This window comes from Nematolebias whitei, chromosome 6 (genome assembly GCF_014905685.2).
Source record: "Nematolebias whitei isolate Nwh7 chromosome 6, NemWhi1, whole genome shotgun sequence".
Taxonomy (NCBI): Eukaryota; Metazoa; Chordata; class Actinopteri; order Cyprinodontiformes; family Rivulidae; genus Nematolebias; species Nematolebias whitei.
In genome coordinates this window covers 39965969-39981619 of record NC_056503.1, presented here as the reverse complement: position 1 = coordinate 39981619, position 15651 = coordinate 39965969, and the positions used below count along the sequence as shown (strand labels likewise).

The following is a 15651-nucleotide window of genomic DNA, read 5'->3' as shown; positions in this document are numbered from 1 at the left end:
TGGATCAACTAGTTTGCTGTTGACAGCCAAAATTTGTTCACATGCAAAAGGAGGACAATCAGCCTAAAGACTGATTGTTAGTACAGCGATGGCCACTTGCTATTCACAGAGGGCTGAGTGATTCAGTAACAGCACTGTAAGAGGCTGACAGATGAACACGGAAGCCTCTGTTTAACGATGGACAGGTTCTCTTCACTAAGATGGCTTCCTTTACTTCCTTTAACAGAACAATGACTGGACACTGAGTGGAGGAGATTAGAGCTTTAAATAAGGCAGAGGGGGAGTGAGTAATGCAAGCACCTGGGCAGGTAGCTGATGAGGGACAGGTGGGAGTGATCAGAAGGAGGTTGGAGAGGCAGGAGGAGGAATGAGTGGAAACTGATAGAAAATACTGAGTCCAAAAACACAAGGAACAGAATGACACAAGCAGAACGCAGAAATACAAAGACAGACTGTGTCAGCATCAGGACCTAAATTAAGATGTTTGTATCAGTTTTATAGCATAACCTCCTATTACATAACAGTTCTGTAATGCTTTTAAAGCCTAAACTACATAGCATTTGTGTTAACTTTTGAAAGCCTATACTGATAATCTTGTTATTCATGTTTCTTTCTCGCTGAGAAAGATATGTGTGAGACCGTTGTTATGATGACACGACATAGTCAAAGTGATAATAAAGATGACAAGATGACTCCCCAGTTAACAAATGTGTTTTAGTGACAAGTGAACAGAGAACACCTCAAAAAATAAATAAAAATATAATATTAATGCATTGCCAAAGCAAACATATTTACAGGACCGGAGGCTACAACAACAATTTCAAAAGCTCATTTTCCCCATCTCCATAAAACTCAAATTTCAATTTTACAAAACTACAACCTTGAGTTTTACTAACACCTTCAGTTTGCTATTTACAACCAGTCAATTAAGTTCTTTATTTGAATTTGCAAGCTTGGCAGGTTTAACAAATAATATATTTTCTATAGATCTTCAAAGGTAACAGTGTTTTTTCTCTTGCTTAAAAGATAAATATATTTTTGTATTTAATAAAAGCTACTCAGTTATAAAGTACAGTAATATGGTTTAAGTACATAACCCACAAGGTAGCATGCAGGTTGTAGATATTACAGTAGATTTGCAGCATGTCAGAATAATTTAACATGAACCACTCATACGAAACAGAATCAGTAATTCCACCCATGATGGTCAATATAATTTAATGCACACACTCAGGCACAGTCACGACACATCAAAACCTACACATAAATACACGCAAAGGACTCACAATTAAAACAACATAATGATACCTCCCTTTTTTCTCCACTAACAGTGTCTTCAATGCTATGACAATTAAATACATTCTTTAAAGAGACAGGAAAGTTAAAAGATTGCACATTTTCCCTTAACAAGTAAAACACAACTGATAGAGCATCACGCAAGTTTGATACATTATTTGTTAAATGGGACTGTTGTTGATGTCTGTAGCAAATGGTGGCTTCGTGAGAATTCCTTTCATTCAAGCAAGGAAAGGTTACCTCTGTTATAAGAGGAAATAAAACCATCACTGCTGCTTGTTTAACATGGACTTCAAGACATTGAGATACTGTGAGACAGAAGCTGGAGAAAAGGGTTTGGTTCTTCTCAGGAAATGGAGATTTTGGTAAAAAAAAAAAAAAAAAAATGAAATGAAAGAGCTGCCTCAGACAAGTCTGGAGTGCACAGCTGCAAGTGCCACGAACCGCCACACCAACATCAGAGAGTTGAGCCTGAAACCCTGGAATCAGGGAGAAAAGCTGTGACGGCTTTGTAGCCCTGTGCTCGTCGGATCATGTCCCGAGTCTCCCCGTTAAGTTCCATCAGCTTGACAGAGATTTCCGTCAGGTCCTGCTTTGAGCCCACCAAAGCAAATGTTCCCGTTTGACCCAAAGTCTGATGTCTGAAGTAAATGCTCAGTAACGTTTGGATCTCATCCTCAGAGGGGCTGCCGAAGATGTCGCTTGGCCACAATGTTCTGCAAAGAAATCAAAGTTTTAGTAAAAGTAGAATAAATAGCTTTAATTGTCATTGAACCATGTTCAATGAAATTATGTTTGGCATCACTCCATGTCAGCATATGAGTAAAGTGATAGAGTAAAGTTTAAAATGAGATGCATAAACATAGATACCAAGATAAATAGGAGTACAGCAGGGCTGTTCAACTAGCAAAGCAGTTTTGTAGTTGGATGGATTAAGTGAAGTAATTCATTTAGTACATAACACAAAGGAGACGTTCGACACACATTGCGCTCGCTTTCAGCCCAGCTGAGTTCTGCTCCGCCTCTTTTGGTTCCGCTCAAAGCTCACACCTGAGTGGGATGTGAACGCTTCACCTGTGATTTATGAACTGTTTGAGGAAGATCTGCTGTGTGCAGCCATGTCATTGTAAATGAGAACTGGTTCTTAATGGACCCACCTGGGAATGTCAAAAATAGTCAACTTTTTATTTTTATTTTGAAAAGCATAAAGATTTAGTCAGAGATGGCAGAGTAATATTTGTGTAAAATAATAGTCATAGTGTGTCATTTTTGTTTTTAATACTGTTTCACATTAGAATATCACTACTTTTATTGCAAGGAAATAAATCTTGAAATGTAATTTCTTTGAATTACACTTTTGGATTCTGTTTATTGCCTTTTAATTCCATCCATCCATCCATCCATCCATCCATTATCTTTACCCGCTTATTCCATTTTGGGTCAGGGGGGTCGCTGGTGCCCATGTCCAGCAATCACTGTGCGAGGGGCGGGGGACACCCTGGACGGGTCGCAAGTCCATCACAGAAACACATAGAGACAAATGAGACAAACAACCATTCACTCTCTCACTCACACCTAGGGACAATTTAGAGTTACCAATCAGCCTAACATGCATGTTTTTTGTCTGTGGGAGGAAACCGGAGCACCCGGAGAAAACCCACGCATGCACGGAGAGTACATGCAAACTCCACCCAGAAAGGCCCCTGGACCGGGGTTTGAACCAAGGACCTGCTCGCTGAGAGGCAGCAGCTCTACCAGTTGCGCCACCGTGCTGCCCCTTTTAATTCCATACAACTACATAAACAAATTTAAAATGTAACAGATCATTGTAATACTTTGTTTATTTACATATTGCTGCATGTCCGGCCCCTAAGCTGCTGGCTTTCAGTAACTGTGCCCCCTTAGCAGTTTAGTTGATTAGCCCTGGTCTACAGTTTTGAAATAGCAGCTGGAGTTATAAACATATGGATGTAAGCGTGACAGTTGCATATATCTATATACAGTGTTTCTACTGGTTATGCAGTAGTTTAGATAAAATTATACAGCTTTGTATGTACAGTTTTATACAAATTGTCAGACTGAACAAGTTGGTTTGTACAATTTTACACGTTATGGGTTGGCATGCAGTTTTGTTGTAACCATGATCCCAGTTAGGCTGTTTGCACTACACTGGTCAAGTTCTTCCGCTCAGCGTCTGTGCAGCTGCGATACCACACTGTGAAACAGTTTGTAATGATGCTCTCAATCGGGCTTCTATAGAGGTGGAACATCAACATTTTGTGAAGCTGAGCCAGTTTTAGTTTCTGCAGAGAGAAGAGTCTCTGCTGAGCTTTATTAACCAGCAGGAGGTGTTGGAGGAACAGGTTAGATGAAAACTAGGGTGCTATCTTACTTAAAGGGGTGCAATACAAAATTATAAATACTCACACAAATTTTTTCACACACTGATGTTTATTTGTTCTTAAATTTAAGATTTTTAAGCAAAATTTGTGACCATATGCCAATTATCATGCGTGTTTGTTTATTCACCTAGGAAAACAGCTGAAGTGACTGAAAATAAGTCAAACATTAAATTAACACTTTAGCTGCCAGAGTGTTTGACAGCTGAGCTCTGAATTCAAGGCACTCCACTGTTTAATACCCTATTTTTAATCATGTGACAAGTTTTCACATGTTTTTTTTTTAATGGGATACAGTAAATTGTTTAGTTTACATTAAGAGTGGACCCGTATTTCAGATGTGCATTCAATAAATTTTGGAAACTACTCGAGTAAACCTCTTCACATTGCATGATTTGATATACCGGTAGTTCAGCATAACTTTTTACATGTTTGATTTCATAATTTGCAATGAGCACCTTTAACACACTCATGATGAACAAACACCAAGCATCTAATGTTTCGCACCTGCATTCCCGAATGTAGTGAATGGCTTTTAGAAACTCATTGTTCTTTAGAGCCTCCAGGATGGCCTGCACTGCAGCTTCAGAGGAGCTCAGGACGGTCTCCGAGCAGGAACTCTCACAGGCAGAAGTGTCATCGTTCTTCACCGAGGCTGCTGCTACCCTCAGGTTGTTCCTCAGTTCATTTAGTTCACCGGACATATCTGTGAGCTAAAGGTTGGCGGATGAAATGAACATAAATTGGACAATGAGGATCATGGCTTCAAAAATAAAAGAAAACAAAAGATGGATAGACCTACCTCTGGAAACAAGCTTATTGCATGGACCTGTTCAATCAGTTTACAGTAGGACTGAAAAAGCAGCAACAGCTGAAAGTGGAGTTTGTAGAGTCTCTGACAGAGCTCCAGTTGCTGGAAGAAAGAGCAAAAGTTTCAGAATAAGGTTTCTGTACTTGCACACAGTTCACCCACAGTTCACAAAATAATCTGTTTAAAATAAAAACTAACACAAGATTGCTTTAAGTAAAGGAAGAAAAGAAACAAGCCACATCAAACTTACAGCCAGAGATTCCATTTGCTACCAAGCAAGCATGTCACACAGCAAAAAAGAAGTTAGGAAAACAAACAAACAAACAAACAAACAAACAAATTATAGGTCATGCAACTGATTCCCATTTAAAAATGGGTGAAACATATGACTACAGGTCATTTTAGTCACATGCAGTGCTTAAATAATGGATAAATGTGAAATAAGAATGAAAAAAGGGGGTTTACAGTGAGTTTATAAAATAAAACAAGTAAAAAATGCTATAATTATACTCAAACACATTCAACTTAAGAACATTTCAACAGGCTATTTTATTAACAGCAAATCACTTTGCTGTTAATTATTTACAGCTCAACGGCTTCGGATTTTATCAGCCCATTAAATGAGCGTTATTAGATGTTATCATCCCCATAGGTTGCGTTCAGACTGTCCCTCCTGTCCCTCCTACTAGTTTTGAAGTTACGTTGTTATTGCTGATATTATGCAGCTTCACATGTGTGTAAAACCAGGAGATTTTTTTTGTTGCTTTATTTAACCCTGTTCCTAAACCTAACCTCACACCTGACCCAGAGCACTGACCCTAAACTTAACCCCTTACCCTTGAGCATTAACCTAACCCAGTCCCTAAACCCCAGACCCTTTACTGTTAACCTAATCATGTGACCCTATTATCAGAGCTAACAATGTACCTTTAAAGCTAATAGGAGGTACAGGAGGGGGGGTCTGAACGCAACCTATGGGGATGATAACAACTCATAACGCTCATTTAAAGGGCTGATAACATCCAAAGCCGTGCACAGCTTGCTTCTATGTTCAGCAGAGCTGAAAACATTCACAAGAACTATAAACGGTTCACACAGAGGAGGGAATCAACGCGTCATGCACCAGTTTTGACAAGAACTGAAAGAAAAGACGTAACACTCACAGAGCTACAGTTTCACACAGTAACCGTAAGGCAGAAAGTACAGTATGAAAGATCAGATGAAAGAACAGAATCCTTAGTATTTCACTCATTTTTGCAATCTGGCTGATTTAATTAGACGTGTGTTTTACATTATCTGTCAATCACCGTGTTTCAGTTATTGTGTACATTTTGAAAACCTCACATTTTACCTTTTCTTCCATCTCCGTTGGTTGGCATGTCGTCACCGTGTCTACTGTATTGATGGGAAAAGTGGTCTTACAGCTGTTCAACCACTGTGTGTGAGAAACGCAACTTAATCACAGCTCAAACTACAAAATGACAACACACAGGCTAAGAGCAATATTTCATCTCCTTACAGTGAGAGCCGCCTCCTTTCTGTTGATGTAACTATCCAGATACTCTTGAATTTCCAACACACTGAATTTCATTTTCTCCAGAAGTCCATAAGACATAATCTGTAGAAACACTTCAGCTATTGATTCTTTTTTTTCTTTTATCGCCAACATGTTAGGACATTCAAGATTATAGTCCACTTACTGTGTCAGTATCAATGAGTAGAGTTGGGCACTCTGAGCATGAAGCCAGCATCTCTGAAGACCTCAGGAACTTTGATCCTATTCCTCTCAAGCCGTCCCCCAGATAATTCACAGCATCGCAGGTCAGGGAGCAAAACTTAGTTTGGATACTCTGCAAACCAAACGAACACACTGTCTGACACACAAGCTTATGTATTACATAAAGTATTTACATTCTTCTTTTAAATTTTCAGAAAATTTCTGCTATCAGATTTGTTCAGTTGCCTGAAAAACATCTGGTTATGGAATCTCAGAGGAGAATGAAGCTAAGAGCATCCTTGGATTGGCATGGGTGTCTTGTATCGCATACCATACTGTACTAAACTATTTGATGAGTCCCTGTTTTCACATGAATCTGTGCTGCTCTGTTTTGTTCTGTTTGCATTTTTTCCTTCATATTTACTTCCTCCTTTACTTTTACGCAATTTGAACTGTTGGACTGCACAGAATAGAGCTGACGATACCTGAAAGAGTGAAGAAAACACTTGAAACGTGTAGACTGCACAGGAGCCATCTGCATCGCAGACGAGCTGGTTGATGTGACTCCGCCAGGCCTCCTCTGCGTCGTCACACACTGCTGGTTGGAAAGCGGCAAGAATGGCCGAGAAGAAGGGCAACGGCGGGGGCGAGGAGCTCGAGTCCAGCATGTCATCTCTGTCCTCCTCCGCAAGACTGAACAGACATGGATGCTCATTAAAAAACACAAAACGAGCAACATTTTATGCCAAAGTTTTTAGTGTGTATTGAAACTGTGAATGGGTACCTGGGTAAACAGATGTCAACATCTGGCCCTGCTTTGTCACCATTTTCAACCAAACTGGACAAACTGTCCCCACATTGACATTCAGGAGGCAGTTCACTGATGCAGAGAGAGATTTCTTCCTCTTGGACACTGTTGTCGTCATCATCTTTTGAGTCCTCATTCTGAAAGAAAAACGAAACATCAGCAACAAGTAAAATTAATTAGAGTCATAAATAAATGAACCACAATGCATTTCATTATTTATCACTTCTTGAGTCTGTATCATTAAACTGATCACGGTGTGGCTAAAACACACACTAACCTTGGCTTGGCACCCTATGGACACTCCTTTTGATGTTTTCTTTGATTTGGTTCATTTATTGTGAATAAATTATGCCAATCAAATCAATTTTTAGAATTTTAACTTGGCCAGCAGTGCACACTTTTTTTTTTTGTTTCACACAGGCAATGTGTAAACCTTTTCTGACCATCCACATGCCGGGAGTTTTTAGTTATTGCCCAGAGCCACCCATAAAGAAGCAATAGGTATACACATTGCCTTAAACAGACAAATGAAAAAGAAACAATTTGTTTGTAATGCAGGCTAAAGATCTCCCTCACTCTCCCAAACAATCTCTGCCACAAATAAAGAAAAGCCCAAACGATCCCACAGCCCAGCGTACTACAAATAATCTGCTTGCAGGTTTTAGTTCAGTCTCCCTTTGCATGCAGTTTCTAATTTACCAAGAAAAGATCAGCTTGTGCGCTTCTCTAAAACCAGGAAATGCAGAAAAGTCCAATTCAGAGACATGCGGTAACATTCAGGACTGGACCTACAGCACATTTAACATCCAATACATCACACAAAGAAAAGAAGCAAAAGGATAGCTCCTATTTGGCTAATTTAGTAAAGAGTTCAAGTAAGGAATTGCGACAAGAATTAGTAGTTCCCAGGATCTCAGACACTCTGAAGCACTTATTCACCCGCTGCTTCGAGTCCTCTGACACTTGGACCTCGAAACTGGGATTTTTGGTGCTCAGAGGAGTTGAATCTGCTGACGTTTGGTCAAAAATGCCATAGGAGGTGTCCATGCTACTGATCTCTGCTGTTGGAGATAGGTTGATACTCTGCAAAGAGACAAAAACAACCTTTTAAAAATAAAATAAAAACTTTTACTCAAACCAAGGTAAATTCTCAACAATAGAGCTTTTACAAACTTAGACTCAAACACTCTGAGGAGAGCGTTTTATCATGGGATGATAGAAAAATAAAGGAAAATGATAGAAAAAAAAACTGGGTTAAGTCTAAAACAGCTACCTAAATATAAACTTACGAGCTGAGAATGAGAGAGTATCTGACTGACGGTGAGGGAATCCTCCTCAGAGGACTCATCTGAGTCTTCATGAACAGCCTTGCTGAAGCTGGGCGTAATGCTGGACAGCAGGCAGTTGTCCAGAAACTGCAGGTCACTTTGGTCCAAACTGTCCACAGAGCGCCGACGCACACCCCAATTAAAGTTGTCCACAGTCTCTCCCTGCAATAGTCAACAGCTCAATTTTACCAGTACGCTGACAACAATATAATCCAATACAACCATGCAGTTTATTACAAAGCCTGTGTGTTATTAGATTATCAGACTCCTATAAAAATATTACTGGAAGTTTAAATAAGCTCCATTTTGCTTACGAAAGTGGTGGGGTTGCAAATATTTACAGGTTAACAGCCTTTAAACCAGAGTGCCATTTTGGTCATTTAGAATGTTTTTGTTTTTTTTCCTCACTCGCTCTTGTGCAAGATGGATGCATTTCTTCCTTCTCCCCTCCTCCTCCTTCTTTTTTGCTCTCTGTCTTGTGTATTGGAGCTCCTATTTACACATCTTCTGAAACGTAAACTACTGTCATGGATCTGGTCAGCTGGACTTTTAATGGAATCGCTAAAAATATTTTCAACAAAGCGACAAAGAGTCCTGGAGAGCCCTCATGCCCCGCTGAGAGGCATGCGGCAGGATACGTCATGGATCCGATGTGCCTTTCCATATCGTCTCAGGAGGATGCCTAAGATATTGGAATCATGATAGCAGTGTTTTTGCTTTTTGGCACCGGCAGATACCTATGTTATCGGCTATTAAAGAAGACGTCGGCAGCAGTTTCTGATTAAAAGTACCAGCAGAACTCAAAGCTGATGAGAAATAACAGTCTGCCTGAAACAAAATCAACAACTGTGGCTTTTCTGAATCTGACTCCCCCATTTGGCCTCGAAGCAGGCCGACATCAAATTTCTCCTGGGAGATGTGTAAACTAAGAAGGTGCTGTCTATCGCAGAGAACTTCTGTGAACGCTGATCAGAGCTGTACCGACTGACACTAACATCTTAACAGGACTATGGTGCTATCTGGAAGTGCTTCATGGACAAATCTCATCGTCTTGTCGTCAAATGCATCTGTGTTTATGAATGTGGTTGCTGGTAGAGTTTTTTTGATGTCTTAAAATGTGTCCTAATAAGGACAAGATGTGAAGAGATCTTTTTTGTAATACCACCATCCTCTCCTCGTGGCCTTTTCCCCACTTTCCTATATAAAAGAATAAGGGACTGCGCTCTTGGAGCAGCAGCAACGTGCACTCCGTCCATCTTTTGGACGACTGTACAAACATAATCTCACTGTGTTTCGGTACAATGATAATAAAGATTATTCTGATGCTGATTCTGATTAAGTCAACAAGACCCTGAAAATGTCAAATTTACAAATTTCAGCAAAGCTCCATCTCAGCATGTCAAACGGGGGAAACTTTCTGTAGCCATTAAAATCAAGTCTTTGTATTGATTTTAATGTCTTTCATCAATTGTGGCCAGTTTTGAGACTATTTCTTCCACCGCCTATATTTGAATGGTCATTCTTAATTCTTAAAAGAAAGAAGGGTGTGATCCAGTGTGCGAGCATGCAACATCAACATGATATATACCTTTATTCTAAATGTTGATTGGTTATAGTTAGCAGATGTCAACAGTTCTGTAACTCATGAATCTAAAGGTGGGACTAAACGACTGTGATGTATGCTACAACTAAACAGAACACACAGTGCGTTCAGAATCTTTCTTGTCAATAAATGTGACAAAATCAGTTTTATAAACAGTGCAGCATGCTATATTTGGTGTTTCTGCCATCAGCTCGGCAGCTGTTATTTTATCTGCACGAGCAAACACAGCAAGTGCAAATGCAGCATGACTAAACTCACCTGGAGCTCCTAGATAGCATAGACAAAAAACAAAACAGAGACAGAATCTGTTACATAGAACGTTTGAGCCTCACTCAGCAGAACACTAAAGTACTCTTCAGAAAAATGAACATCTGTTTATTCTTTATTCTCACTGCTGTTGCTTTTGATGTATAAGCTGTCCAATGGAACATAAGATGACTCACCTCTCCATCTTCAAGCTCAACATCCAGAAAGTCAAAGTCTCTGAAGACTCTGAACTGCTGCTCCGAGGTGGTGTCGTCTGTGTTCTCCAGTTCCCGGGTCCCCTCGTCAGAGGACACCAGGCTGGGCTGGTGCTCCATGAGGTCCAGTTCCCCACAGCTGGAAAAGATGACCTACACAGAGAATGAATGAATAAATAACTAAATAGAGTTAAATGCAAAACTAAACATGGCTGAAAATTAAAGTGCTGCCAAAGCTCCCTTCACATTACCGAAGGGTTTTTTGTGAGTCCCACTTCTTGTCCACACAGAGATAAAACATGCACCAGTTTTTCTCTTGTTCTTTTCTGCAAAAGATAAACAGAAATATTTTGAGTAATTTGACTTCATGTAAATTATGTCAAACATATTATCATGTATACTCTAAATTGTCCCTGGGTGAGAGCATGAATGAATGTTTGTCTCATTTGTCTATGTGTCCCTGTGAGGGACTTGCAACCTGTCCAGGGTGTCCCCCGTCTCTTGCAGAGTGACTGCTGGAGATGGGCACCAGCTCCCCGCAAGGGAAAATAAAAATGGATAGATCTTATCACATGTAACACAAATTGATTATTCATGCTACGCTAAACTAAAATAAGAGAAGCTATGATGCATTTTGTGTCATAATCGGTAATCGGTCCTCTTGTCTGTGTTCCTTGTGTTTCTCCTCTCTTATTTCCTTTTTCTGATCTTTGGGTTTGTCTCTATCATGTGGTCTGTCCCAGCTCATCCAGTCCCTGTCTTCTTCACCGGTTGTCCCTCCCAGCCGTTTGTCATTTGTCTCGTCAGTTTTTGTGTATTTAAGTCTGCGTCTCCTGTTCTTTAGCTTCTGGGCCTTTTCTCATGAAGGCTCCTTGCTCATGGTCCACGTTCTGCACGACGTCCTGGTTTTTGTCTCCCTTCGAGCCCTCCCATGATTCATGGAAGTTGTTGCTGCCACGTCAGCCCTTTTGTTTATTTTTTCATTAAATAACTTTTACTTTAAACCCAAGTTCTCCTGGTCCTGCCTGCATTCTAGGTTCAACCACCACCAGACCATCAATTTTTTTATTTTTATATAAACTAATAAATGGGCTGGGCTGCTGTTGTTACGTCATATTGTTTTGCATTATTAGTGTTTAGAGTATAACTTAGATCTTTTGGTGTGCCGTATGGCATTCGTTTGGCGTATATCTTAATGTATATCACAGATCCTTATGCACAGTTTCTATTTACACTTTATATTTTTGCTATTGTTGGGTGTAACTGGGACTCTGTGTACATAATTTCGTTCCACCTCATGTACCACCTGTGGGGAAAAGACAGTAAAATTGACTTGAACTTGGAACAAAAGTCTGCTTTCTAACCTGCGAAGACTGAGGCCTCTTCCAGCTGACTGGCACCAGGACGTTGGTGGAGGTGAATCCAGAGGAGGTGGAGGAGGTGCTGTGGGTCACTGCCGTTGTGACGCTCTTTGTGTCATGGCCTGGCGAGCGCTGCAGATCATCGAAACGCCGACCGATCACTGGTGTCTAAATGCAAACAAAGAGACGCAACCACAAACTTTGACGATTCTGGAAAATTTGAGGAGGAGAAAGTCCTTATCTGGTTTCTCCATGAAGCTTCCTGCTTTGTCTGGAATGACTGTGGTGCGATCAGAGCTTTACCAACACATACTGCCTGCAAACATGTCCCTGGTTCACATACAACAGAAAGGAGCAAAGACTTGACATCATTTCCTGCCATTCAAGAACTACAAATAACTCCCTGTTCTGTTCCCACACACAAACACCCCTCTGCTTATGTTTTCATCTCTCTCCAGCACTGTCCCTGTTGGTTAGGAGTTACCTTTTGTGCTTCAAAGCTAATCCCAAGAGAACTCATTAATAATAAATACAAGCAACAAGGAAAGGGAAGAACTGTGTCCATTCCAAAAAGACAAACTCAGTAAGCACCACACCCTGGAAAATATTGAAATAAAAATACAAGGCCCAAAATAGAAACATTATCCGGGCGACAGGATAGAAAGACTTAAAAAAAAAAAAACCTGGGAAAAGAGAGAAAGAGGGAGAGACTCCTACTTCAGATATATCAAAGTGGAAATCCAGAGTTTTCCCAGGCAGGGCCTTGGAGGAGCAGTCCCAGATGCGGCTGATGTCCTCATAAGGCAGGTCACTCTGGGACGAAGGCTGCACCAAACTGGCCGATCGAGAAACCACCATTTTCAGGATATTCAGTGCCTCCCGCCAATGGACAGTCTGCAGCAAACAAAACAACAAAAAAGAGAGATATCCAGACATGGGTATATTTTTTAATCATTTCAAAGAAAGAAAAACCTGCAAAGGTCACTGAAGTAACTTGAAATTAAACGTAATATAACAAAGAACCATGAACAACAACTGATGGTTCAGCACAGTTGTTAAAAAGCAAACTAATGAATTTGTCCTTGGATAAGATTGCACCATTGACTCATTTTGTTACACACCCTTTGGGGCAATCAAGCTATTTCTGTAGCTCTCTGGGTCTTTTGCACCTGTTGACAGGTGTTTTGGTGCACTCCTTGTGAGCAAACCACTCCAAGCTTAAGTCATTTTAATAACCATTGTGTTATTTTTATTTCTGTGGGTACAAACAAACGTTTGCCATATGGTACAAAAATATATATCTGTAAGTTTACTAGCACATGATGGCAAAACTAACCTGTGCAAAATCATGTTTTAAAAACCATACATGCCTTTTGTAGTTTTTTAATGTTGCTCTTTTTGAAATCAAAGACACTGAAGAAATAAGATGTCATATGAGACCTAGAGAAATTGCATTTCCTGTGAAAATGCAGTGTGAATATTTATTGCTGAAGAAATCGCTGAAAAACAGCTCAATTAGCTTTAAAAACATGCTGAAAAGTAGCTGAATTGAAGAACAAGCTTAAGTTAGCAGAATAAAGCAGGAAGAACACATATTTGCTGATTTAGGTTTAACTAAGCATAAGTACAAAAATTATGACATTAACTAAAAAGAAGCTGAAATCAGCAAAAACTAGCTGAAAACTAGCTGAAAAGACTGAAACAAGCTTAAACTACCAGAATGAAGTGGAAAGAGCTGAAATGAGCTAAAAAATGTCGAAGTAGCTGAAAAAGCTAAAACTAGTATAAAAACAGTTAAATAGTAGCTGAAATAGCAGAAAAGGCTGAAACTAGCAGAACAAAGCTGAAAGGAGCATAACATGCTGAAATTAGTGGAAAGAAGTTGAATAGGCTGAAAGTAGCAGAAATTACTACAAAAAACTGAATTTATCTGAACACAGCTGAAATGAGCTAAAAATTGCTAAATGGTAGCTGAAAAGGTAGAACAAGCTGATCAGAAGAAAGCACAAAGAACATGTTTTCCCAATTAGACTGAAAGAAGCAGAAATGAGCACCAAAAAGTGGAAATTATCTGAAAAAAGCAAAAAAAAACAAAAAGCAAAATGTGAAAGGAGCAGTAAAAGGTTGTAAACAGATCTAAAGATCTGAAGGATGTAAAATGAGCTAATTAATTTTCTATGAGAAAAAAAGTCAGAAAGGGCTAAATATTTCAAAAAGCTAAAGTTGCACTATCAAAAGTCATTGCATGATTGTCCTGAAAGAGCTGACCATTTTGATATATGATTAGTTGAAATGCCTTGAAAACTGCGGGATGAGAAACACACTGAAAAACGTACAGAAGAAAAATGGATCACAATAGAGTGAACGCTTCATAAACATTCACACTATTAAGACCTGACTTTCAGCAGCCTGTTCAGGCTTGATGGGTCTACAAATGTACAGAGTTGACATAAAATAATTTTTTTCCTCCAGTTGTTATAAACATTTGTGCAAGAAACAGTGAATACAGAACTTCTTTTGTCTTCCGGTTTTGGAACCCACTATAGGAATTAAATCTGTAATTCGGTTGTTAAAGCTTTAACTCACTTGGACAAACTTCTCTATTGTCTTGAGGACCTCCATGTTGAAGGGTTTGGCTTGAACGTCGCTCAGCTCCATGTGACTCAGGAGGCTGTAGATGATTTGTAAAAGTGTCTGCTGCATACTGGGGAGACCTTTCTCTAGCAGCTGTGGGTTAAACAAAAATCACCTAATGTTGTGTACCCAAAACACAAAGATTATTAAAAGAACACAACAAAAACAAGATCCGCTGCACAAACCTCTGCCATGTAAGTGACCAGACTCAGCGTGATGTCTGAGAAAGCTTCATGAAGATACCGACACACCACGTTGACCCAAGAGAAGCAGTCTCGTGTATAAGAGTGTGTTTTATACAGAGTCATGACATGAGCCAGGTTGGACAGCTTGGAATTCTTCTCCTCGAGGCAAACCTGTTGAAAACAGAGCAGCGATGTCAAAAATACAGAAAAAACATCTGAAAATCTGAAGAAACACCAAACAAAAGCAAACCTGAGCTATCTTCTCTGCAGCAGCTTGACAAAACGCTGTAGGTGCATCAAAGTTCTGCACAAGATGTGGGAGCAGGCAGAGAACGTTCAAGGGAAAACCTTAAAAAGCCAGAAATATGTCTCTTTAGTCTTCTAATGTTTCACAAGCCCTCTAAAAAATGAAAAGACCAACATTCCTTGAAGGAATACAGTATATCATGGAAATGATGCTCGACTACCACCACACCAAATTTCAGCTCAATATACAGTAATAGTCATTTTTGGGTAGGATAATATCAATTAGCTGTGGTGGCCATCTTAAACTGCAGTGACTCCAAATATCAATCAGTTGTAGATACACACCCATTGATTACTTTATGACAGTTTGATTTAGGTCTGCCCAGGGGTTAACAAGATATTTTGCTAACAGACAAATTAGGTTTATGCCAACAGTTATGGCACTGTTGTAGGTAAGTTATTGCAGAATGTGCAGAGATTAAAGTGTGTTGAGAGTGAAACTCAACTACTACCACATACATTTTTTTGTTGAATGTGAAAATGACTGAGTTAAAGACAGATTTGTGTTTCATAAGATTAGTTGGTTGCTGCGGCCATCTTGAATTAGGTTGATTTCGAAAGTTAATCAGTTGAAGTTGAACACCCAACAATTGTTTAAATGAAAGTTTCATTAAAATGCATCCAGTGGTTTATAAGTTATTTTACTAACGCTACAGACAAACAGGTAAAAACATTGTTGCTCCTCCATCTTTAATGGTTCCCAACACTGGTCCTTGAGGGACACCATCCTGCATTTTTTAGT

At 39.6% G+C, this 15651-nt stretch overlaps 1 protein-coding gene across 1 annotated transcript in view; it reads right to left on the bottom strand.

The window, feature by feature from the left end:
• Positions 1-1573: 1573 nt before the first annotated feature.
• LOC119410713 (protein furry homolog) overlaps positions 1574-15651 on the bottom strand; it is a 50853-nt gene continuing 36775 nt past the window's right edge. The window contains exons 45-61 of the mRNA XM_037677603.1: positions 14854-14951; positions 14604-14774; positions 14371-14511; positions 12502-12678; positions 11788-11952; positions 10675-10749; positions 10406-10576; positions 8321-8521; positions 7971-8114; positions 7008-7168; positions 6709-6916; positions 6207-6356; positions 6026-6124; positions 5858-5941; positions 4498-4608; positions 4203-4408; positions 1574-2012 (exon numbers count right to left, since the gene is read on the bottom strand). Of these exons, the coding sequence (XP_037533531.1) occupies positions 1754-2012; positions 4203-4408; positions 4498-4608; positions 5858-5941; positions 6026-6124; positions 6207-6356; positions 6709-6916; positions 7008-7168; positions 7971-8114; positions 8321-8521; positions 10406-10576; positions 10675-10749; positions 11788-11952; positions 12502-12678; positions 14371-14511; positions 14604-14774; positions 14854-14951 (2621 nt within the window). The 3' untranslated portion in view covers positions 1574-1753. The remainder of the gene's footprint in view (positions 2013-4202; positions 4409-4497; positions 4609-5857; positions 5942-6025; positions 6125-6206; positions 6357-6708; positions 6917-7007; positions 7169-7970; positions 8115-8320; positions 8522-10405; positions 10577-10674; positions 10750-11787; positions 11953-12501; positions 12679-14370; positions 14512-14603; positions 14775-14853; positions 14952-15651) is intronic.